General features: G+C 55.2%; 2 protein-coding genes across 10 annotated transcripts; one reads left to right on the top strand and one right to left on the bottom strand.

Annotated features, from left to right (window-relative positions):
* Window positions 1-200: 200 nt before the first annotated feature.
* Window positions 201-6,671, top strand: CRB3 (crumbs cell polarity complex component 3). 3 transcript variants are annotated; one of them, XM_023186794.2, is made up of 7 exons: window positions 201-550; window positions 1,771-1,807; window positions 3,682-3,818; window positions 4,064-4,239; window positions 4,988-5,070; window positions 5,924-6,067; window positions 6,409-6,671. In XM_023186794.2, exons 4-7 carry the CDS (start codon window positions 4,158-4,160, stop codon window positions 6,478-6,480), a joined length of 381 nt encoding a protein of 126 aa, XP_023042562.1. In that variant the 5' UTR covers window positions 201-550; window positions 1,771-1,807; window positions 3,682-3,818; window positions 4,064-4,157; the 3' UTR covers window positions 6,481-6,671. The 3 variants fall into 3 exon arrangements, with proteins under 3 accessions (XP_023042562.1, XP_023042560.1, XP_023042559.1); XM_023186792.2 differs by having other exon boundaries at window positions 1,697-1,807; XM_023186791.2 differs by lacking the exon at window positions 1,771-1,807 and having other exon boundaries at window positions 3,592-3,818.
* Window positions 6,662-21,866, bottom strand: DENND1C (DENN domain containing 1C). Of its 7 annotated transcripts, none has more exons than XM_026455536.2 (23): window positions 21,713-21,866; window positions 20,156-20,220; window positions 20,028-20,071; window positions 19,838-19,887; window positions 19,289-19,408; window positions 19,132-19,201; window positions 17,920-18,000; window positions 17,760-17,825; window positions 17,616-17,669; window positions 17,392-17,502; window positions 16,383-16,483; window positions 16,252-16,297; window positions 16,030-16,131; window positions 15,820-15,945; window positions 12,969-13,073; window positions 11,153-11,243; window positions 11,016-11,056; window positions 10,042-10,113; window positions 9,366-9,410; window positions 8,298-8,405; window positions 8,029-8,096; window positions 7,684-7,891; window positions 6,662-7,568 (listed from the first exon to the last, which is right to left on the bottom strand). In XM_026455536.2, exons 1-23 carry the CDS (start codon window positions 21,727-21,729, stop codon window positions 6,954-6,956), a joined length of 2,406 nt encoding a protein of 801 aa, XP_026311321.1. In that variant the 5' UTR covers window positions 21,730-21,866; the 3' UTR covers window positions 6,662-6,953. The 7 variants fall into 7 exon arrangements, with proteins under 7 accessions (XP_026311321.1, XP_026311320.1, XP_026311322.1 ...); XM_026455535.1 differs by lacking the exon at window positions 19,838-19,887 and adding an exon at window positions 21,185-21,249 and having other exon boundaries at window positions 21,713-21,847; XM_026455537.1 differs by lacking the exon at window positions 19,838-19,887 and adding an exon at window positions 21,185-21,272 and having other exon boundaries at window positions 21,713-21,822.
* Between the last annotated feature and the right edge of the window lie 421 nt (window positions 21,867-22,287).

The raw sequence follows: 22,287 nt of genomic DNA, 5'->3' as shown, positions 1-22,287 counted from the left end.
ATTCAGGCGCTATGCGCTCCCACCGTCCCTTCCTCCCGCCCGCGCGCCTCCTTTCTCGGTCCCACTCTGACCGGGAAACAGAAAATCAACACGCGGCGCGGCAGCAAAGTCGGTTTCCTATTGGTCAGCGCCGCCTGGGCTGAGCCCGCCCGCCCCGCCTCTTCTCCCACCTGGGCGGGGCCTCTCCGCGGACCCCCGGCTGCCTCCTGCCCGTAGTCCAACAACCTGCCAGGCAATCTTAAAGAGGCCGCGGCCGCATTCAGACGCTGCGCGGCATGGGGAGGGGGGCGGCTCAATGTCCCGGGCGCGGGGTTGAGGATCCCAGTGTTCGAGCGCTGGAGGCGGGGCTCTAGCCTGTAGCACTCGCTGCACCTGCGGAATGTCCCTACTACTAGTTTCAGGCGCAGTTTCCCTATTCACCATTAGGGGGAAGGGAGCCCAGACCACTTGACAGCGAATAATCATAACAAAAGCTCACTTTGATTCAGTGCGTTGCACACGCCAGGGCTTTTACTCACCTCTCGCGTCGTCGTTGCCGAAACCCTATAAGGTAGGTGGTACTGGAGTTCGCACTTTGCAGATAAGGAAACGGAGGTTAACTCATTCTCCCCAGTCCTGATGCCCACTAAGGGGCAAAGTAGGGGTTTAAAGAGATCTGGGATCCTTAACCATCACTCTATCCCCTAGAAGAAATTAATCTTTTTTTTTTTTTTTTTTTTTTTTTTTGGAAACGGAGTTTCTCTGTTGTTGCTTAGGCTGGAGTGCAATGTCGCGACCTCGGCTCACTGCAACCTCCGCCTCCCGGGTTCAAACGATTCTCCTGCCTCAACCTCCCGAGTAGCTGGGATTACAGGCGCCCGCCACCAGGCCCAGCTAATTTTTTTTTTATTTTTAGTGGAGACAGGGTTTCACCATGTTGGCCAGGCTGGTCTGGAACTCTTCACCTCGTGATCCACCCGCCTCGGCCTCCCAAAGTGCTGGGATTATAGGCATGAGCCACCGCACCCAGCCGTGAGTTTTGTATTTTTAGTAGAGATGGGGGTTTCACCATGGGGGCCAGGCTGGTCTCGAACTCGTGATCTCAGGTGATCCTCCTGCTTCAGCCTCCCAAAGTGCTGGGATTACAGGCGTGAGTCACTGCGCCTGGCCTGGCCTAATTATTCTTTAATCATCACTCATCACACCAAGGGTCCTCAGGAGGGGATCTTGTTATTATCATCATCGTTTATCCAAAGATACAGCATTGGCCAGGCCCAGTGGCTTAGGCCTCTAATTCTAGCACTTTGGGAGGCCGAGATGGGAGGATCGCTTGCGGTCAGGAGTTCGAGACCGGCCTGGGCAATATAGCAAGACACCCATGTCTACAAACAATAAATAAATAATTTAAAAAAAAAAAGAGAGAGAGAGAGAAAGAAAACAAAGATACAGCCGTGAGGACACATTTGGTTCACTCCCAGCCTCTGCCTAGACAGGTGTGATGGAACAGGTGTGCCCCAGACAAATGAGTCTCTTCTAAGAGACGCCTCTAGCAGAGGTTTTCATTCACAGTTGTTCCTTGCAGGTGCCATACAGCATGGAGTGATACAGAGGTTTTTTTCCATGTAAGTGCCCCCAAATAGGTGTTTTCTCACAGATACATCCTTGACAGGTGGGCCTCAGTATATGTGAGCCCCTGCCCTGATGGTTTTACCCACAGATGTGCGTCAATGTGAGTGTGCCCCATGCAGAAGTTCCAAGTTCTTCCCCTCACTTGAGCTCAATCCCATACAGGTGTTCCTCCTACAAGGCGCTTTCCCTTACCTCACAGGTATGTTTCTGAACAGGTTTCCCTCCACCCATGAATGCATTCTACATTCTCCCGCCCCATAGGTGTGTTTCAGTTAAGTGTACACCCATCTGGGTATGTTTCCATATAACCAAGCCCCATATAGGTCTACGTAAATGCAGGTATGTCTCATACAGATATTTACAAGACACTGACACCCCAGTAATTCCCCAATACAAGTGCTGTACATTTCATAGGTGAGCCATGCAGATGTGTTCCTAAAACAGGTCTATTCCACATCAGAGTGCCTTAGCTGTTTGTGATGACAATGCAGGCATGTTCTGTAGAGATATTGTCCACCCTGGTGGTATGTATCCATTTGGTCATATTTCTTTTCTTTTCTCTTTTTTTTTTTTTTTTTTTTTTTGACAGAGTCTTGCTCTGTCACCCAGGCTAGAGTGCAGTGGCATGATCTCGGCTCACTGCAACCTCCACCTCCAGGGTTCAAGCGATTCTCCTGCCTCAGCCTCCCAAGTAGCTAGGATTACAGGCGCCCACCACTACGCCAGCTAATTTTTGTATTTGTTTTAGTAGAGACAGGGATTTCACTGTCTTGGCCAGGCTGGTCTTGAACTCATGACTTCGTGATCCACCTGCCTTGGCCTCCCAAAGTGCTAGGATTACAGGCATGGGCCACCATGCCCGGCCTTGGTTATATTTCATATAGCTGTGATTCAGTGCAGATTTTCCTTTCTTTTTATGGGATGGAATTTCACTCTTTTTGCCCAGGGAGGAGTGCAATGGCCCAGTCTCGGCTCACTGCAACCTTTGTCTCCTGAGTTCAAGCAATTCTCCTGCCTCAGCCCCCGAGTAGCTGAGATTACTGGTGCCTGCCACCACACCCAGCTAATTTTTGTATTTTTAGTAAAGCCAAGAGTTTCACCATGTTGGCCAAGCTGGTCTGGTCTCAAACTCCTGACGTCAGGTGATCCTCCCGCCTAGACGTCCCAAAGTGCTGGGATTACAGGCATGAGCCGCCGCACCTGGCCAGATGTTTTCTGTGTGTTCTTATATGTGAATGCCTGTGCAGTTGTCTTCTGTACAGGTTTGATTCCACACAGGTGTTAACCGTACAGGTGTTTTATCTTTTTAAAATTTTTTTAGAGACAGGGTCTCACTTTGTCACCCAGGCTGGAGTACAGTGGTGCAGTCGTAGCTCACTCACTGTAACCTCCACTCCTGGGCTCAATCCATCCTCCCACCTCAGCCTCCCAAGTAGCTGGGACTACAGGTGCGTGCCATCACATCCGGCTAATTTTCTTATTGTTTTGTAAAGATGGGGCTCCCTATGTGGGCCAGGCTGATCTCGAACTCCTGGCCTCAAGTGATTCTCTTGCTTTGGTCTTTCAAAGCTCTGGGATTACAGGATCACGCCACAGTCCCGGGCTTATTTCCCCTTCCCCTTCCCCTTCCCCTTCCCCTTCTCCTTTCTTTTTTGGTAGAGAATGAGGCCTCGCTGTGTTGCCCAGGCTGGTCTCGGACTCCTGGCCTCAAGCGATCCTCTTGCCTCAGCCTCTCAAAGTGTTGGGATTACAGGTGTGAGCCATTGCGCCTGGGCAGGTGTTTTTTCTCATTGAGCGCTCCCCATCCAAGTCTGGCCTAGGCAGGAGTGCGTCGTGCACGGGTACATACATACCCCGTGCGTCTCCACACCTGTGCGCTCCTACACATGGCTCGCAATGCAGGTGTGAGATTCCCCTCACACCTGCGTGCTTCCGCGGTCTCCCTCCCCGCATCCCCATTAAGGGACTGGGGTCCGGTTACAGGTGCGCCCGCAGCGCGGCCCCGCCCCCTTCTTGGCTCCGCCCTCTTATCGAGGCTCAGGTGCACAAGCCGGAAGTGCGCTCTCCTCCCAGGTGAGTGACTAAACTTTCCGGGTCACGTGAGCGGGCGGAGCCGGTGGGATCGGACCCAAAGACCGATCGACGGACCGAGGGTTCGAGGGAGAGACACGGACCAGGAACCTGAGCTAGGTCAAAGACGCCCGGGCCAGGTAGGAAAGCAGGACGCACCGCCAGGCCTGCGCCCTCGCCCGTCCACCCTACCCGTCCCCTTCCTTTCCCTTTCCCCAGCCCAGGAACGCGCTCCCGGGAGTTAATCTTTAATCGCTGACCTCTGGCGGCTGGGGCGGGGCGGGACTCATGGGTGCCCTGGCGCCAGTTGTTTCTCCTGTGGGCCTGCGCCCGGGTCCAGACCCCGATCCCAATGCCCAGGCCTCTCTCCTTCTCCTGCCCCCAGGTGCCCCGTCGCAGGTGCCCCTGGCCGGAGATGCGGTAGGAGGGGCGCGCGCGAGAAGCCCCTTCCTCGGCGCTGCCAACCCGCCACCCAGCCCATGGCGAACCCCGGGCTGGGGCTACTCCTGGTGCTGGGCCTGCCGTTCCTGCTGGCCCGCTGGGGCCGAGTCTGGGGGCAAAGTAGGTACCAGCTGAGAGCTCTGCGGGGAGGGGTCTGGATTCCTGGATCTCTGCTGGGGACGTGGCTTAGAAGCGCTGGGTATCTGGGGCACAGATAGGGTCAAGAATTGGGAAGCGGGCAAGAAATACCTTGGAGAGGGGTCTACAGGGTTAGGGCTCAGGGAGATTCAGATTTCTAGTTTCTTCCTTGGACCCTGGGACTTGGTCTAGGAGACCTGAGTTCCTGAGCCAGGTGGAATTGTGTGTGGTAGTGGAGGCTCCTAAGTAGGACTTGGTGGGAGGTAAGGGCTGTGGACCTGAGTCCTGGCATAGTGCAGGTGTTTTGGGTGAACTGGGAGCTGGGAGGAGGCCTGCCAAGCCCGGTGGACCCGGTTGGCTGAAGGTGTAGACCCCAGCCATTCAGTCTTAGATTTGTTTTGGGAGCCTGGGGGGAGGTGTGAGTCAGACACTCCAGGGAAAAGCTAGGCCCGCCCAGATCCTTAAGGGCCCGGGGCCGAGTGGTGAGTGGGGGAGGGTTGGACTTCCGGACACCCTACTGGGCTCTGCTGGGCTGGGTTGGGGGGTGTCCGGAGGAGCAAACACCCGAGGGACAGGTCCTGCCTGCAAGGCGCCCACTGTCTCTGTGTGAATGAAAGGCAGAGTTTGAACTGGGACTTGCTGGGGGGAGGTGAAGGGGAATGCCCAAAGCAGGTGCCCATGGGCGGGGATGGGAGAGAAAGATGGAGACTGATTTATTCTCTGCCTTCAGCCTCCACAGTATTGACCCCTTCTGCAAATCACAATAGCACTGTTGTGCCTTCACCCACCAGCTCCAGCTCCAATGGCAACTTGGTGAGTTGGAGGTATATGTGGGAAGATGGCAGCAAGGATGTTATCCAGGGGCCACACATACAGCATGTAGAGAGGACTGGACACCCCCTTCCCCCAGAGGTGGCAGGTCAGGATGGCTTTGGAGAGCTCTAAGTAGGAGAGACCTGAAGTCTTAGACCAGGAAGACTAGGAGACCCTAGAGGGAGTAGGCAGGAGTACTGTAGCTGTCAGATGTGGGGGCTCAGGAAATCCATATACCTCTCAGGTGGGTGGGGAAGCAAGGAGCTCAGACTTGCTAGATATGACGAAGGCAGGAGTCCTGGCTGGGCGCGGTGGCTCACACATGTAATCCTAGCACCTTGGGAGGCCGAGGCAGGCAGATCATGAGGTCAGGAGTTTGAGACCAGCCTGGCCAACATGGTGAAACCCCATCTCTACTAAAAATACAAAAAATTAGCCAGGGAGGGTGGCACACGTGTGTAATCCCAGCTACTCGGGAGGCTGAGGCAGGGATAATCACTTGAGCCCAGGAGGCGGAGGTTGCAGGGAGCTGAGATCGTGACACTGCATTCCAGCCTGGGTGACAGAGCAAGACTCTGTCTCAAAAAAAAAAAAAAAAAAAAAAAAATAGCCCAAGTCCCAGACATGGCAGGTGCTTGTGAGGGGTGTCCCAGACATGGCAGGTGAGGGGGAGCCTTAGCACCCCAGATAAGGTAGGTAGGGATCCAGGAAGACCCAGTGTGGGGCTCAGATTACCAAAAGTGGCAGATATATGTGTGTGTTGTGGGTTGGGGGGTGATGAGGGGGGTGCAATTCAGGTGGAGGTGGACAGGCTACCCAGGCCAGGTGATTCACACCTGTCCCCTCTCTGAAGTCTCAGGGGGCCATCACTGCTATCATTGTGGTCTTCTCCATCCTGGCCATCTTGCTCCTGGCTGTGGGGCTGGCACTGTTGGTGTGGAAGCTTCGGGAGAAGCGGCAGACGGAGGGCACCTACCGGCCCAGCAGCGAGGAGCAGGTGGGTGCCCGTGTGCCACCGACCCCCAACCTCAAGTTGCCGCCGGAAGAGCGGCTCATCTGAACGCTGGGGCCTGCTGCAGTCACCAACACTGCCCAGGACTGCGGGGTGCTGGCTTGTACACTGCAGCTGCCACTGAGACACCAGCCTCTGATGGCTCAGGAGGACTTGTGGGGAGAGGCTGGGGGCACCCACCTGGTGGGCTCTGTGCAGCATGTTGCCTCTGCTTGGCTGTGCCTGCAGCTCAGGGTGCTGGGGCTCGGGACCCACCTCCCCGCTTGCGGAACCAACTTTTCTCTGTGTGTCCTGCAGGCTCCACAGCCCCCTCTCCTTTCTTTCAGTTCTCCCATGCAGCTGAGGCCCGGGCCCCTCAGGACTCCAAGGAGACGGTGCGGGGCTGCCTGCCCATCTAGGTCCCCTCTCCTGCATCTGTCTCCCTTTATTGCTGTATGACCTTGGGGAAAGGCAGTGCCCTCTCTGTGCAGTCAGATCCACCCAGTGCTTAAGAATAGCAGGGAAGAAGGTACTTCAAGACTCTGCCCCTGAGGTCAGGAGAGGATGGGGCTATTCACTTTATGTATATAAAATTAGTAGTAAGATGTAATAAAAGCTTTATTGGTGTGTTTGAGCTGGTGGGAGCATTAGCTGAGATGGAAGTGATGAATGCTGAGAGGAACTGTAAGGTTGCCGGGATTCTAGAGGAGTGGAGGCTTCCTGGAATTCCCCGCTATGAGTCAGTTAGAGAGGCTGCCCTTGGAGGGACAGAGGTGGCTGGGGTGGATTTCTGAGCAGAATGAAGGCACCAGAGAAATTCACCAGGAAAAAACCAGCTTTGGACTCTTGTGGCTTTACTGAGGGACAGGGGTCTCTCCTGGACCCCTGATTCTTAACCCTCAAAGCACTTCTTAAGATCAGCGACTCTGGGCCGGCTGCTGGGCTGGAGGTTTTGCCAGTTGCTGGTGGGTGTAGCAGGGGAAGTCAGGGCTCCCGGTTCCTCGAGTGGCTGGAGGTGAGCGTGCTCTGCTAGCAGGGCCTTGGGAGACGGGGCTCTGGGGTCCTCCAGAGAACTGGGGTCTGAGGAAGGATCAAGGGGCTGGGACGTCCAGGCTATATCAAAGTTGGGCTTTGTGGGGGCCAAAATTTGGGGGCTTTCTGGAGGGCTGGGCTCAGTGGGTGCAGTGGAGAGCCAGGAAGCGGGGTTTTCCTGGGTTCTAGAATCTTCAGCTGCCTTGTGGGAAGGGGCGAGATGAAGAATTAGGGGCTCTGTGAGAGGAGAGGGTTTGGGGTCCCCTCGGCTGCTTGGGTCTGCAGAAGCTGTTGCGGACTGGGATGGAGAGATGACTTCTTGGTCGGACTCTGAGGGTATTAGCTGGGACCTGGGGTCCTTTGAAGAGCTGGTGGCATCCAAAGATGAGGTGTTTTGCAGGGATGGCAGGGACAGGGGCTGGGGCTCTGGCTCTGGTAGTTTCTTATCGTCTGGTTGCCATCTTGGTATGTTAGGCTAGGTGGGATGGATAGGCAAGTTGTGGCTTTTAGATGGCAGAGGGGCTGGCAAGTTGGATGGGCCATTAGGGGAAGACTTGGGGTGGGGTTGGGGGAGTGGGCGAGGCTCTCACCAGGCTGAAGCAGCTGTCCAGGTCTCCTCTGTGACAGCAGTCTAAACTCTGGCTCGGTCTCAGGCTGCCTGCACTCTTGGCTCCCACGCTAAGACTGTCCAGAATCTCGCTCAACAAATCCAGTTCTTCTCCAGACCCTAAGAAGCTGCTGTCCAGAGCTTCTTCTGCCCATGGGCACCCCTCATCCTCAGGACTCAGAGGGGGTGTCCTGGGTGAGGATGGACAGACTCAGATATTTGCCCGAGACCCCCCAGCCCTGGTCAGGCTGCTCTGGAGTTCGGGGACCCTCTTCCCCATCAGTCCTGGCCTCCCACTTTCAACACTGCTGTTCCCTTTTAGCCTTACCCCACCCCTGGGGGCTCGGAAGTTCCCTCTTCCAGCCGGCGTCTCCTGCTGGGGCGAAGGGGCCGGTTCTGCAAAGGGTGGGGGTGATAGGACCTCAGGAGACTGCAGAATCAGGGGGCTGAGGCTTGCTGAAGGAGGGTGAGTGTGAAGTGGGTGCCACATATTAGGGAAGTTGAAGAAGGAGGTGAGATGTCTGGATGGGGACTGGGATGGATGGAGGATTCAGTGATAATTCCAGGTGTGTGCCAGGGGGAAGGGAGCGCTCTCACCTGTCCAAAGTGCCGAGTGATTGGGAGGCGTTGCTGCAGGCGGTCTGAGCGGCTGGTGAGGGCTGGGGCCCTCAGAGAGCCCCCCCTCTGCAGGATAGAGTCTCCATCCTAGGAAGAGAATGCATGAGCTGGGAACCTCTGCCATGAAGTCTCCCCATCACCCCCTACCATTGGTCTTTAGTTAGTCTTTTTTTTTTTTTTTTTTTTTTTTTAAATGAAGCTTCACTCATGTTGCCCAGGCTGGAGTGCATGGTACAATCTCGGCTCACTGCAACCTCTGCCTCCCGGGTTCACGCGGTTCTCGTGCCTCAGCTTCCCAAGTAGCTGGCATTACAGGCATACACCACCATGCCCAGCTAATTCTGTATTTTTAGTAGAGATGGGGTTTCACCATGTTGGTCAGGCTGGTCTCAAACTGCTGATCTCAAGTGATCCACCTGCCTCGGCCTCCCAAAGTGCTGGGATTACAGGCGTGAGCCACCGCGCCCAGCCAGTCTTCTTTTTTTTCTTTTTTTTTTTTTTGAGACAGAGTTTCCCTCTATCACCCAGGCTGGAGTGCAGTGGCACGATCCCGGTTCACTGCCCTTTACCTCCTGGGTTCCAGCAATACTTGTGCCTCAGCCTCCCAAGTAGCTATGATTACAGGTGCCCACCACCACGGCTGGCTAATTTTTGTATTTTTTTTAGTAGAGACAGGATTTCTTTATGTTGGGCAGGCTGGTCTCAAACTCCTGACCTCAAGCGATCGGCCCTCCTTGGCCTCCCAAAGTGCTAGGGTTACAGGAGTGTGCCACTGCGCCCAGCCACAGTCTTCTTTTTTTTGAAACAGGGTTTCTCTGTCACCCAGTCTGGTGTGCAGTGGTGCTATCTCAGCTTACTGCAACCTCCGCCTTCTGGACTCAAGCAATCCATACTCAGCTAATTTTAAAATTTTTTTGTAGAGACAAGGTCCCACTATATTACCCAAGCTGGTCTCAAACTCCTGGACTCAAGCGGTCCTCCTGCCTCGGCCTCCCAAAGTGCCAGGATTACAGGGGTGAGCCACTGCACCTGGCTGGTTGGTCTTACCTTATACATTAGAAGGCTCTGCACCCCCTTCAAACCACTCTTGGCCTATGAAGCAGTGGAGAGAGAATTACCCGAGGGTGGTGGGATCCTGGGCATTTGAGAGCTCAGCCCTCTCCGCTAAGATGGCTTTACTTTGCCATCTGCGTGTCTCAAATATGTTCCCCACCCGCCATACACCACCTAAGAAGTCAATGCAAACTATCACCCCTTTGACTAATATAAAGTTAGTATTCCTGGAGGAAGTCATCCCCAAATAAAATGTGGAATGGCAAAACAACAGGGCAAGCTGTCCTGTCTCAAAGCGGTGAAGAATAAAATCGCATGGACAATTTTAAGCTGCAAAAACTGGCCCCAGGAAACTTCTGAGCTTGGGTGAAAAAAGGCAGAACCTGGAATTGTGGCATCCAAGGACAAAGAATGTTTGCCAGTGAATCTTGGCTGTCAATTTTACAGGGGGGTTGGGGGGTAGGATTCCAACAAAAATGAGAATAATAAATACAAAAATAAAAGGGGGAAGAGTTGTTAAGGGTTTAACTGCTGGTTCAGTTCTGATTAAATCATTTGTGTTTAAAGTGTCTGCCAGGGTCAAAATACTCCATCCTTGGGAGGACAAAGTGTCCTCTGTCCCCTCCCCCTCGTCACCCCAGCGAGAGTGGCCTGTCCAGCTCAGCCTCACCGAGCGGTACATGTTCTTGACTGCTGGTTGGGTCTTGGCCTTGACTGAGTGCAGGAGGGCACCACCACCTTTCTGCAGGAGAGGAGATACCAAGGGGGAGGGGCTAGGGCCAGATCCCACCTCCCCATCCCAGGTTGTGCGATGCTGATCAAGCCCCTTTCCCTCTCTGAATCTCCCTTTTTTCACCTCTGTAAATGAACATGATCGTAGTCATGACCCTACCTGCTGACTGTTGTGGAATTAAATTAAGCCAGTGCGACACACTTAAGTGTTTTTTGTTTGTTTGTTTTTGTTTCTTGAGATGGAGTCTCAAAGAACAGAGGTTTTTCGTTTGTTTGTTTTTGCTGAAATGCAGTCTCACTCTGTCACCCAGGCTGGAGTGCAGTGGTGCCATCTCGGCTCACTGCAACCTCCGCGTCCTGGGTTCAAGCGATTCTCCTGCCTCCACTTCCCAAGTAGCTGGGACTACAGTTGCCTGCCACCACGCCCGACTAATTGTTGTATTTTTAGTAGAGATAGCATTTCATCATGTTGGCCAGGATGGTCTCGATCTCCTGACCTTGTGATCTGCCCGCCTCAGCCTCAAACTCCTGATCCCAGGCAATTCGCCTGCCTCGGCCTCCCAAAGTGCTGGGATTACAGGCGCGAGCCACCGTGCCCAGCCAAAAAGCGGTTTTTGAGACAGGGTCTTGCTCTGTCACCCAGGCTGGAGTGCAGTGGCACGATCTCAGCTCACTACAACCTCCACCTCCTGGGGCTCAAGCCATCCTTCCACGTTAGCCTCCCGAGTAGCTGGGACTACAGCCACATCTAGCAAATTTTTGCTTTTTTTTTTTTTTTAATTTAGTAGAGATGGGGTTTCGCCATGTTGCCCTGGCTGATCTCAAACTTCTGGTCTCAGCAGTCCTGTCTCCACCTCCCAATGTGTTGGGTTTACAGGCCTAAGCCAAGGCCTATTGTTTTGATGATCTTACCTTTAGATTGTCTGCCCAGAGCTGATAGGATCGAACGGCCCCTGGGGTAAGGCGAGAGGTGTGTGGTCACCAAAGGCTGGCTGGGGCGGGGGGTACGGGTGGGTGGGGGGGACCCGGGGGCTGGACTCAGGGCTCACCTGAGGAGGCCCCGCAGCCGGTGATCTCCTGCTCGAATTGATCTGAGAAGCCCTCCCCATTGTTGAGCTTCTCCAGTCGGGCTTCGATGAACTGGGGTGGGGGATAGTAAATCAGAAGCAGCAGGAGACACATCTGAATGCCAGCACTTCGCAGCCTGCCCGCTATCAAGATGTAGAAGCCATCTCTGGCCTCCAACCTGCCCACCCCCAAGCACCTGGGAAACTGGAGCCCATTTTATTTATTATTATTATTATTATTATTATTATTATTTTTTTTTTTTTTTTTGAGACGGAGTCTCGCTCTGTCTCCCAGGCTGGAGTGCAGTGGCCGGATCTCAGCTCACTGCAAGCTCTACCTCCCAGGTTTATGCCATTCTCCTGCCTCAGCCTCCCGAGTAGCTGGGACTACAGGCGCCCGCCACCTCGCCCGGCTCGTTTTGTATTTTTTAGTAGAGACGGGGTTTCACTGTGTTAGCCAGGATGGTCTCAATCTTCTGACCTCGTGATCTGCCCATCTTGGCCTCCCAAAGTGCTGGGATTACAGCACTTTGGTGGCTTGAGCCACCGCACCCGGTCGTATTTTTTATTATTATTTTTTGAGATGGAGTCTCACTCTGTCACCCAGGCTGGAGTGTAGTGGCACGATCTCAGCTCACTGCAAGCTCTGCCTCCCCGGTTTAAGTGATTCTCCTGCCTCAACCTCCCAATAACTGGGATTACAGGTGTGCACCACCATGTCCAGCTAACTTTTTTATTGTTTGTAGAGACAGGGTTTCCCTGTGTTGGCCAGGCTGGTTTTGAACTCCTGACCTCAGGTGATCTGCCTGCCCTGGGCTCCCAAAGTGCTGAGATTATAGGCGTGAGCCACTGCCCCTAGACCAGAGCCCACTTTAGGAACCAGAGATCCCACCTTCTTTTCTCTCCCCAAGTCAGGACCTGTCCCCAGGGACCAAGCCCTGCCCCTTTCAGGGACCCAGAAATTGATTTCTGCCTCCTCCAGACCTACCCACCCGCTCTCAGTGAGCCAAGAGTAGGTTGACCCCATCTTTAGGGATCTTGTGGTCCAAGCTGCCTTCTCCCAGGGGCCTAGAAGTCCAGCCCCACCTGCCACCCCTCCCCCCATATCCCTAGGACTCAGGAAATCCTGGGATTTCACAGTCAGGACCCGTCCCCTCTGGAGTCCAGCTCGGGCCACCACCCCAGTCCCAGAAAGATACCTGCTTAGGGACCTGGGAATTTGGTTCCACCCTGATTTCTCTCAGGGACCTAGGAGTAGGTCTTGTCCTCCAGGAACCCAGGAGTTAGGGGCTCCCATGTTTTTGTTTTGTTTTGTTTTATTAGAGACAGAGTCTTGCTCTGTCATCCAGGCTGGAGTGCAGTGGCGTGATCTCAGCTCCCTGCAACCTCTGCCTCCTGGGTTCATGCGATTCTCCTGCCTCAGCCTCCTGAGCTGGAATTACAGGTGCACCCCATCATGCCCAGCTAATTTTTTTATTTTTAGTAGAGATGGGCTTTCACCATGTTGGTCAGGCTGGTCTCGAACTCCTGACCTTGTGATCCGCCTGCCTCGGCCTCCCAAAGTGCTGGGATTACAGGCATCAGCCACCGTGACGGCCGGGGGCTCCCATCTTTAGGAATCCAGGAGTTCAGTCCTTCCCCACTTGGGAACCCTGGAGTGAGGAATCCTGCTGGACTGTCTACAGCCATACCGTCAGGGACCCAGGAGTCTGCCCTCAACCCTGCCAGTTCAGACAAGCCCTCAGGGTCTCAGCAGTCCACCTCCAGCCCCAGCTGGACCCTCAGGGCTCTGGCATACCTGTTTGAACAGCTGCAGGTGCACAGCCCGCTGGTGGAAGGCCTGCAGAGGTGCCCCAGGCTTCTGGGCCAAGAAGGCTTCCTCACTGAAGGTCACTGGCTGGCCCTGGAAGAAGCGTTGGAGTTCTGAGCTCCCTGGGGTGTTCCTGGCCCTCCCTCATTCTACTATATATTTATGTAGCAAACATTGATTAGGCACTTGCTGTGTGTCTGACCCTGTGTGGGGCCTCATGGATGGCAGGGAGGACTTATCTGTTTTGTTGTTGTTGTTTGTTTTTTTGTTTGTTTTGTTTTTTGAGACAGAGTCTCACTCTGTCGCCTGGCTGGGATGCAGTGGTGCAATCTCAGCTCACGGCAACCTCCGCCTCCAGGGTTCAAGCGATTCTCCTGCCTCAGCCTCCTGAGTAGCTGGGATGACAGGCACGCACCACCACTCCCAGCTAATTTTTGTATTTTTAGTCGAGACGGGGTTTCACCATGTTGGCCAGGATAGTCTCGATCTCTAGACCTCGTGATCCAACTGCCTCAGCCTCCCAAAGTGCTGGGACTACAGGTGTGAGCCACGGCGCCCGGCCCGGTTTTGTTTTTTTTTTTTCATTTCTTTTTTTGAGTCAGGGTCTCACTCTGTCACCCATGCTGGAGTGCAGTGGTGTGATCTTGGTTCACTGCAACCTCTACCTCCTGAGTTCAAGTGATCCTCCCACCTCAGCCTCTCAAGTCGCTGGGACTACACGTGCACGCCACTATGCCCGGCTAATTTTTGCAGTTTTTGTAGAGACGGGGTCTCACTATGTTTCCCATGCTGGTCCGAACTCCTGGGCTCAAGCAATCCACCCACCTTGGCCTCTCAAAGTGCAGGGATTACAGGGTGAGTCACCCACCCGGCTGATTTAAGTGTTTATCTTGAGTAAGGTGGAAGACCTGCAGGGCTGTGGGCAGGGGAGGGAAATGATCTGACTCCGGTGTTCACAGGTGACCTCTGGTCACTGCGGGGAGTACAGACTCTGGGAGATAAAGCAGAAACCTGCTTGCAGGGGGCCAGGTGCGGTGGCTCACACCTGTAATTGCAGCCCTCTGGGAGGACGAGGTGGGTGGCTCACCTGAGGTCTGGAGTTTGAGACCAGCCTGGCTAACATGGTGAAACCCCATCTGTACTAAAACTACAAAAATTAGCCAGTGTGGTGGCACATGCCTGTAATCTCAGCTATTCGGGAGGCTGAGGCAGGAGAATTGCTTGAACCTGGGAGGCGGAGGTTGCAGTGAGCTGAGATTGTGCCACTGCACTCCAGCCTGGGAAGAGAGCAAGATTCTGTCTCAAAAAAAAAAAGAAAGAAAGAAGGCTGCTTGCGGAGGAGTCCCAGGGGAGAGATCAGTGCATTAATTTTAGGCAAACAACGACAGGGTCCAGACCAGGGCGGAGACAGAGGAAGTGGGTGGTCTGTGTGCAGATTTGGGATGCAGAGATGACAAGAACATCAGATGCTCAAGTGATACTGGGACCCCCTGCCCCAACGATTTTATAGCTTGGTTGTGAAAAACAGGGGAGGGCGCTTCAGAGATCGAGGCCCTGGCTTCAACATTCATCCACTGTGGGACTTCTCCAAAGCCTTGGTTTCCTCATATGGAAAATGGGACTATCGCAGTATCCATCTCAAAATGTCATGAGCATTAAATGAGATAATAGCAGCAGTAGGAGCTAGCATTTATTGAGTGCTTGCTGTATGCCAGGTATGATTCAAAGTGCTGGGAAGATGCTGATTCACTGATTCTAATATCCTTTTGGGTGGCACTATCAGGGTCCCGTTTTACAGAGGGGCAAACAGAGGCACAAAGTAAGCACTCCATTAATGCTACCTATCATTATTATTATTTTTTATTCATTTATTTATTTTTTTGAGACAGAGTCTCGCCCTGTTGCCCAGGCTGGAGTGCAGTGGCCGGATCTCAGCTCACTGCAAGCTCCGCCTCCCGGGTTCCCGCTATTCTCCTGCCTCAGCCTCCCGAGTAGCTGGGACAGGCGCCCGCCACCTCGCCCGGCTAGTTTTTTTTTTTTTTTTTCAGTAGAGACGGGGGTTTCACCATGTTAGCCAGGATGGTCTCGATCTCCTGACCTTGTGATCCGCCCGTCTCGGCCTCCCAAAGTGCTGGGATTACAGGCTTGAGCCACCGCGCCCGGGGTAGCCGGGCGAGGTGGTGGGCGTCTGTAGTCCCAGCTACTCGGGAGGCTGAGGCAGGAGAATGGTGGGAACCCAGGAGGTGGAGCTTGCAGTGAGCTGAGATCCGGCCACTGCACTCCAGCCTGGGCGACAGAGTGAGACTCTGTCTAAAAAAAAAAAAAAAAATAGAGACGGTGGCCGGGCATGGTGGCTCACACCTGTAATTCCAGAACTTAGGGAGCCCAATGTGGGCAGATCGCCTGAGGTCAGGAGTTCGAGACCAGCCTGGCCAACATGGAGAAACCCCGTTTTTACTAAAACTACAAAAATTAGCTGGGCGTGGTGGTGTGCACCTGTAGTCCCAGTAATTTGGGAGTCTGAGGCGGGAGAATCGCTTGAACCCCGGAGGTGGAGGTTGCAGTCAGCCGAGATCATGCCACTGCACTCCAGCCTGGGTGACAGAGTGAAACACCGTCTCAAAAACAAACAAACAAACAAACAACAACAGATGGGGGGGTTCTCACTGTGTTGCTCAGGCTGGTCTTGAACTTCTGGGCTCAAGCAATTCTCCCATCTCGGCCAAGTGTTGGGATTACAGGCGTGAGCCACTGCCTCAGGCCATCTACCGCACCTATCATTATATTACGATTCATTCAGGAACCCAGAGACCTCTCCCGCAAGGGCCCCGCTGCTCACCGGGCTGCAGACAAGTGCATCGCGGTACCCCCCGAAGAGCAGGGCCTGGGCTTTGAGGAAGAGACGGGACACCCCTTCCCCGGGGGCCAGGGCGACCTTCCTGAGTCGGAGCCTCAGCAGGGACACCTGAAGCACAAGGGAGTGGCCCTGAGTGGGCAGGTGTGGGGCCCTCGCTTCCCGGGGCAGGAAGGTGGGAGGGGCGACACTGACCACGTCTGGAGGCAGCGCCTGCACATCGTTAAATGTTGTCTCCAAGGTATTGGCGTCGACGTTCAGCACTACGACGTCCTCCAGAGCTTTTTCTCGTACTTTCTGTGGAAAAGCGGGGCCAGCCGCTCAGAGTCCGAGAGTCCTTGGCAGAGGAGGGCATCTGGGGATGTAGAGGAAGGGGGAACCCTCACATCCCCGCCGTCTGGGTGGATACGCGCTCACCTCGGCGAGACTGGCGTGCACTCCAATGAGGTAGGGCATGGGCGCGCTGCGGACCGAGGGGACGGGGTCATGCAGGCACCGCCTCCAGGGCCTGCCCCCAGGCCCAGCCCCTCCCAGCTTCCCTCGCTCACCAGCAGTAGTCCAGTAGGTGTGGGGGCAGCGTGGGGATCAGCACGTGCTCCCAGCGCATGGGGTACAGGAGCGCGCAGGACGCGTGGACGCACGAGGTCAGCTGGGGGGCGATGGCGGGGCGTGAAATCATGGCCTGGACCCTCTAGCGCGGGGGTCTCTTCCAGCTGCATTTCCCACGTCCCCAGTCTCCTGTTCCCCCTTCCCATCCACTGCTGGGTAATGAGTGACAACTCGAACCCCTTTAGAAATCATGTGGAGACCAGGAATTTGGCTACTTAACAGTGCTTCAAGCAGGTGAAGCCAGGACTCATCCTGTCCTGATCCCTCTCTCTAAGGGGCGCAGTTAATAGGCAACACCTCTGAGTCTTCCCGCATACAGGTGGAGCAAGGACTGAGCCTCCACGCACTCCACCCCGAAATAGGTGGAGCTGTGATGTAGCCCGCCCTTGTCCCGCCCCTAGGGGTGGAGCCGCGACCTAACCCCACCCAAGGAGGTGGAGCTGGAATGTAATCATGCGGCCCCGCCCCTAGGGGTGGGGCCAGTCTCCACCTCTGCCTTTGACCCTGGGTCTCGGGGTCCCTGGGAGTATGGGTTTCTAGTTGTTATCTGAGTCCCTGTGTTCCTAGGTCCCTCGGTCCCTCGGTATTCGGGTCCCTGGGTCCCTGGATCTCTGAGTCCCTGAGTCCCTGGGTCCCTGGGTCCCCATGTGTATAGGTCCCTAGTTCTCAGTGTACCTGAGGGTCCGGAGGGGTGGAGCCAGACCTGTTGTGGCCCATAGTAGGTGGAGCCTGAGCGCAGTACTCCCAAAAAGGAGGAGCTGAACGCAGCCCCCTCCCACGAGGGCGGGGCCAGAATTCAACTCTCCGAGACCTTCGAAGGGGCGGGGCCAGGGCTTCGCCCTCAGGTCTCGCGCAGTCGGGTTAGAGCCAGGCATCAGCCCCGTTGTCCCGCCCCCAGGGGCGGAGCCAGACCCTGCTCCCACCCCGGCCCGGCGGGCCCCGCCTCACTGTGCTGAGTTTGCTGGCGGTGAGCAGGACTCTTCTCTCCGCCAGGAGCGCCGCGAACAGCGCCACGATGTTCTCGTCAGTCACGGCCACCACCAGCTCCGTTAGGTTCCTCTGAGGATCAGAGAGGTGCGCTGGGCGTGGACTGGCCCCTGGATCTTGCATCCCCGGTCCTGGTTTCGGGACCTGTTCCCATCCCCAGAGACCCATCCCGGGTCCCCACTCACGTTCTCAGGGATGGATGGCAGGCGGCCGGAGTCCGGGGCCACGAAGCAGGACAGCTGGTGGGGGTATTGGCAAGGGGATCAATCAGTCAGGAGGCTGGCCTCATCTGGACCCCCGACCTTCCAGGGTCCCCGAGCCCCGCTCACCGGCTTGCTATTTCCCGGGGTAGGGGGCGGGATACCCTGCCCGCTGGAGACGGTCACTCCGCTGCCCTGGGGAAGAGGCACGATTCTGTGGTCATCAGGGCTGGGGCGCAGCCTTCCCATCCACCTAAGGTCCAGCGTCCAGGGAATGGGAGCTACTCACCAGCTCCAGCCCCACTGAGGCCTGGGGCCCAGACAGGGACTGCTGAAACAGATTTTGAAGAAGTTCCTCTGCCTCGGAGACCTGGGTGGGACGTGGAGGGGCAGGGGTGGCTGAGCCAGATGTGGGGATTGGGGATTTCGAGGGCTCTGAGTAAGCTTGAGTGGTCTGGGAGGGGCCAAGGGCTCAGGTCAGGCCTGGGAGGTTTTTTTTTTTCTTTCTTTAAAAGAAATTTAATAATAATAATAATAGAGACAAGGTATCTATTAGAGGGGTCTCTAATAGAGACCCGCCCAGGCTGGACTCCTGGGCTCAAGGAATCCTCCTGTTTCGGCCTCTCAAAGGGCTTTTAAAATTTTTTAATGTAAATGTTTTCCTGTAGGCCGGGCGTGGTGGCTCACGCCTGTAATCCCAACCCTTTGGGAGGCTGAGGCATGCAGATCACCTGAGGCCAGGAGCCCATGACCAGCCTGGCAAACATGGTGAAACCACGTCTCTATTATAAAATACAAAAAAAAAATTAGCCTGGCTGGTGGGCCAGGGTCTTGCTCTGTGTCCCAGGCTGGAGTGCAGTGCTGTGATCATAGCTCACCATAGCTTCAAACTCCTGGCCTCAGGCGATCCTCCCACCTTGCTCTCCTGAGTAGCTGGGACCACAGGTGTGCGCCACCACATCTGGCTAATTTTTCTTTTTCTTTTTTTGAGACGGAGTTTCACTCTTGTTGCCCAAGCTGGAGTACAATGGCGTGATCTCGGCTCACTGCAACTTCTGCCTCCCGGGTTCAAGCGATTCTCCTGCCTCAGTCTATGAGCAGCTGGGATTACGGGCATGTGCCACCACACCCGTCTAATTTTTTTTTTTGGTATTTTTAGTAGAGACGGGGTTTCACCATCTTGGTCAGGCTGGTCTTGAACTCCTGACCTCAGGTGATCTGCTCGCCTCTTCCTCCCAAAGTGCTGGGATTACAGGTGTGAGCCACCGAACTCAGCCAATTTTTTAAAAGATTTTGTAGAGGCAGGGTTCTCACTATGTTGCCCAGCTGGTCTAACTCCCGGGCTCAAGCGATTCTCCCACCTCAGCCTCCCAAAATGCTGGGACTACAGGTGTGACACAGTGTGCCCTGCCAGGCCTGGGAGATCTGAAAGGGAGGGGTTGGGAGGTTGGGGGGTTGGGGGCTGGGACTCCCACAGGAGTGAGAGAGGGGCTGGTCTCACCTGGTCCTGGGCTAGGAGGTCTCCCACTGTGTTCAGTAGCTTGTAAAACACCTCGAACCAGGGCAAGTGGCTGTGGAGAGAGGAGACAGGTTCCACGAAGTGTCTCCAGGCCTCGGCCTTTCCCTTCCTCCCCGCATCCAACCCCCATATCCCGCACCTGAGGATGCAGAGACAGCTCTGGGTACCCGCCCGCAGGCGGCAGAAACCAAATCTGCGGTTGCCGGCAAGGTCTGTGAGGGCGAAGGTGAAATGCTGCACGACAGGGCTGGGGGGCTCCCTGGAGTGGGAAGGGCTGTTAGAGAGACCTGGACATCCCAGCTGTCTGAGGATGTCCCCCCTCCCCAACAAAGTTCCTGGGATCCTGAGTGTATGGGTCTCCAGTTGTCAGGATCCCTGCAAGCCTGGGTCCCTGGGTCTCAGAATCCCTGAGTCCCTGAATCTCTGGGTCACTGGATCTCTGAGTCCCTAAGTCTCTGGATCTCTGGGTCCCTGAGTCCCTGGATCTCTGGGGCCCTGAGTGTCTGAACCCCTGGATGCTAATGCATACAGGTCCCTAGTTCTCAGGGCTCCTGAGCGCCTGAGCCTTTGAGTCTCAGGGTCCTCGAGCGTATGGGTTTCCAGATGTCTGAGTCTCTAGGTGTTGAGTCCTTGGGGCCCCTGAGAGATCTGAGTCCCTGAGTCCTTGGATCTCCCCACCCTTCCGTACCTTTCTACATCAAAAGGGAAGCAGAATTTAGGCACCATCTGCATAGCTTCCTGGAGGTGAAGAAAAGCGCAGACTGCTTGGCCACTGAGACTGGGCACCGCCTCCCTAGGCTCCAGGTCCAAGAAACAGAGTCCCCTCCCCCTGGGGGACCAGCCCTGGCCCTGGGGGAGCAAGGAGCCAGCTTGAATACCTGGTCCCTGAAGTCTGGAGGGAACTGCCGCAGGATGGGGGGATCTGTAGAAGACAGCAGGCCTCTAAGTTCAGTGACCCAGGCCCACCCTCCCCTCCCACTCCCTCACTCCCAGGCTCCCAACTCACCCTCCTGCAGGGAGGCGGGGCAGGCCGCTTCGAAGAACCAATCAAACACGGCAGGGGAGCCCCCTCTGTGGGATGCAGAAGGGGTCCAGAGACTTGCTTCTAGGCCTGTGTGGTTGTGTCTGCCACTTTGCACACAAGCGTGGTTGTGTGTGCCTGTGCCACAAGGTGCATCGGCATGTGCACGACTCTGGGGCTTTGTGGCTGTGAGTGTGTGGTTGTGTGAGGCTGTGTGTGCAGCAGTGTTAATGGTGCACACAAGTACAGGATGGAGTGAGAAAGTGTGACCGTGTGCGTGTGGCTGTGTGTGATGGTGTGTGGCTGAGTGCGTGGCTTGTGTGAGCAGGTAGTGTGTGTGTGATCCTGTCTGCTGTCTGCCTGAAAAGACCAGACTGTCCCTTGTATCTGTGGGGTGGGACTGCACGGATCTAAAGGACAGCCTGTGCAGTCTAAAGCTAAGTGAATGACATCTATCTATCTATCTATCTATCTATCTATCTATCTATCTATCTATCTATGTAATTTTTTTGAGATGGAGTTTTGCTCTTGTCACTCAGGCTGGGGTGCAATGGCACAATCTTGGCTCACTGCAACCTCCGCCCCACCCAGGAGGTTCAAGTGATTCTCCTGCCTCAGCCTCCCTGTAGCTGGGATTACAGGTGCCTACCATTATGCCAAGTTAATTTTTGTGTTTTTAGTAGAGACAGGGTTTCACTATATTGGCCAGGCTGGTCTCGAACTCCTGACCTCAGGCGATCTGCCCACCTTGACCTCCCAAAGTGCTGGGATTACAGGCATGAGCCACTGCATCTAGCCACGACATCTGTATTTTCTTGTATAGATGTGAGTGTGTGTGCCCAAGCAAGTGAATGATGTCTATATTTTCCTGTACAGCTATGAGTGTCGCTGGGTAACTGCATGGGATCCTCGTGGGGTGTCTGTATGTCTCTGTGTGTGAGACCCCATAGAACCCTGGTGGCTGATCCCACATGTCTCATCAGAGGAAGGAGGGCAGGATACCTAGGTACTTACTGTAAACCCTGTGATCTCTGCTTTCCTCCTCTGCCCCCATATCAAGCAGAAGATGCAGCCTTGGGCTCAAGGAGAGAGACAGGGAGATCTAGAGGCAGACACACTGTCCTGCCCAGTTGCACACACAGTCTCTGTCATGGGGCACCCCAGCACTTCACCCTCACACTGACACAAGTCACACATGATCACCCACTCATATGGGTGATCTGCCCTGATCGCCCCCCCGTGCCCCCCTGAAGCCATCAGTCAGACATACCAAGGACAAAGCTCAGAGGGGTACATGCAGCCACAGAGCTACAGACATAATCACAGGAGCTGAATATACAGAGAGAGACAGGAGGGGACCGAGAGTGGCCTGTCCCAGAGTGGAGGTCACAGCGGAGGCCCGTGGAGTATCTAATTCCAACCACCTGCCCCTGCAGGTCACTGCACCTCCCGGGCCTGCTCCAGCCCCAGCTCCCCTCTGCCTCGGCTCAGGCCTGGCCTGGGAATCTTGTACCAGAGAATGAGGGATGGGGAGACTCTTACTCAGCTCTGGATTCCATGGTCCCTGCAGGGCCAGCCCAGCGGGGCCCTCTCCCCAGGGGTCCTGGGGGCCTGTGTTTGCTGGGCCCCAAGCCGGCTGAGCTTCCTGTGTGGCTGAGAGAGGAAGTTTAACGGGTGACGTCCCCGGACAGAGGCCCTGCCCCCACCCCCTGTGAGAAACCCAGGCATCCTGCCTGCTAATTATGTTGGGGGTGGGTGGGCAATAAGTGGTCAGCCTGGGAAGGCAGACCCCCAGGTCCGTCCCCGCCAGGCTGGACTGTGTCTGGTCCCCTGTATCGTGCCTGGGCCCTCATCTCTCCTTCCCCACTCTGCAGCAGCCAAGATTCACAGTCTGTCTATTAATAAAATCCTTCCCCGTCTCTTAACTCTTTTTTCCATTGGTTCATTTGGCCTGTATGGTCACTGGTGGACCACCAGAGGGAGCCACCTGTGAAGTGGATGGTGGGGGTGCCAGGGATGGGGACAAAGAGCACAAAGTACAGGCACAGGGACAGACAGACAGACGCGGACAGTTACACACTCAGGAAGTCACCAGCACAGGCAGACCGAGTCCAGAA

Source organism: Piliocolobus tephrosceles, chromosome 21 (genome assembly GCF_002776525.5).
Source record: "Piliocolobus tephrosceles isolate RC106 chromosome 21, ASM277652v3, whole genome shotgun sequence".
Lineage (NCBI taxonomy): Eukaryota > Metazoa > Chordata > Mammalia > Primates > Cercopithecidae > Piliocolobus > Piliocolobus tephrosceles.
This window is presented reverse-complemented; position numbering and strand designations above follow the sequence as displayed.

What these genes read in the sequence shown, in the direction of transcription:
- DENND1C (XM_026455535.1), bottom strand. An exon ending in CCTCAGTGGGGCTGGAGCTG is followed by an intron (nt 17,826 to 17,919) that starts GTGAGTAGCTCC and finishes CCTCTTCCCCAG; the next exon opens with GGCAGCGGAGTGACCGTCTC. An exon ending in TGCCATCCATCCCTGAGAAC is followed by an intron (nt 17,503 to 17,615) that starts GTGAGTGGGGAC and finishes TCTGATCCTCAG; the next exon opens with AGGAACCTAACGGAGCTGGT.
- CRB3 (XM_023186791.2), top strand. Translation starts at nt 4,158, where the DNA reads ATGGCGAACCCCGGGCTGGGGCTACTCCTGGTGCTGGGCCTGCCGTTC. An exon ending in CCAGCTCCAATGGCAACTTG is followed by an intron (nt 5,071 to 5,923) that starts GTGAGTTGGAGG and finishes CCCTCTCTGAAG; the next exon opens with TCTCAGGGGGCCATCACTGC. An exon ending in GGCCCAGCAGCGAGGAGCAG is followed by an intron (nt 6,068 to 6,408) that starts GTGGGTGCCCGT and finishes CCTTTCTTTCAG; the next exon opens with TTCTCCCATGCAGCTGAGGC.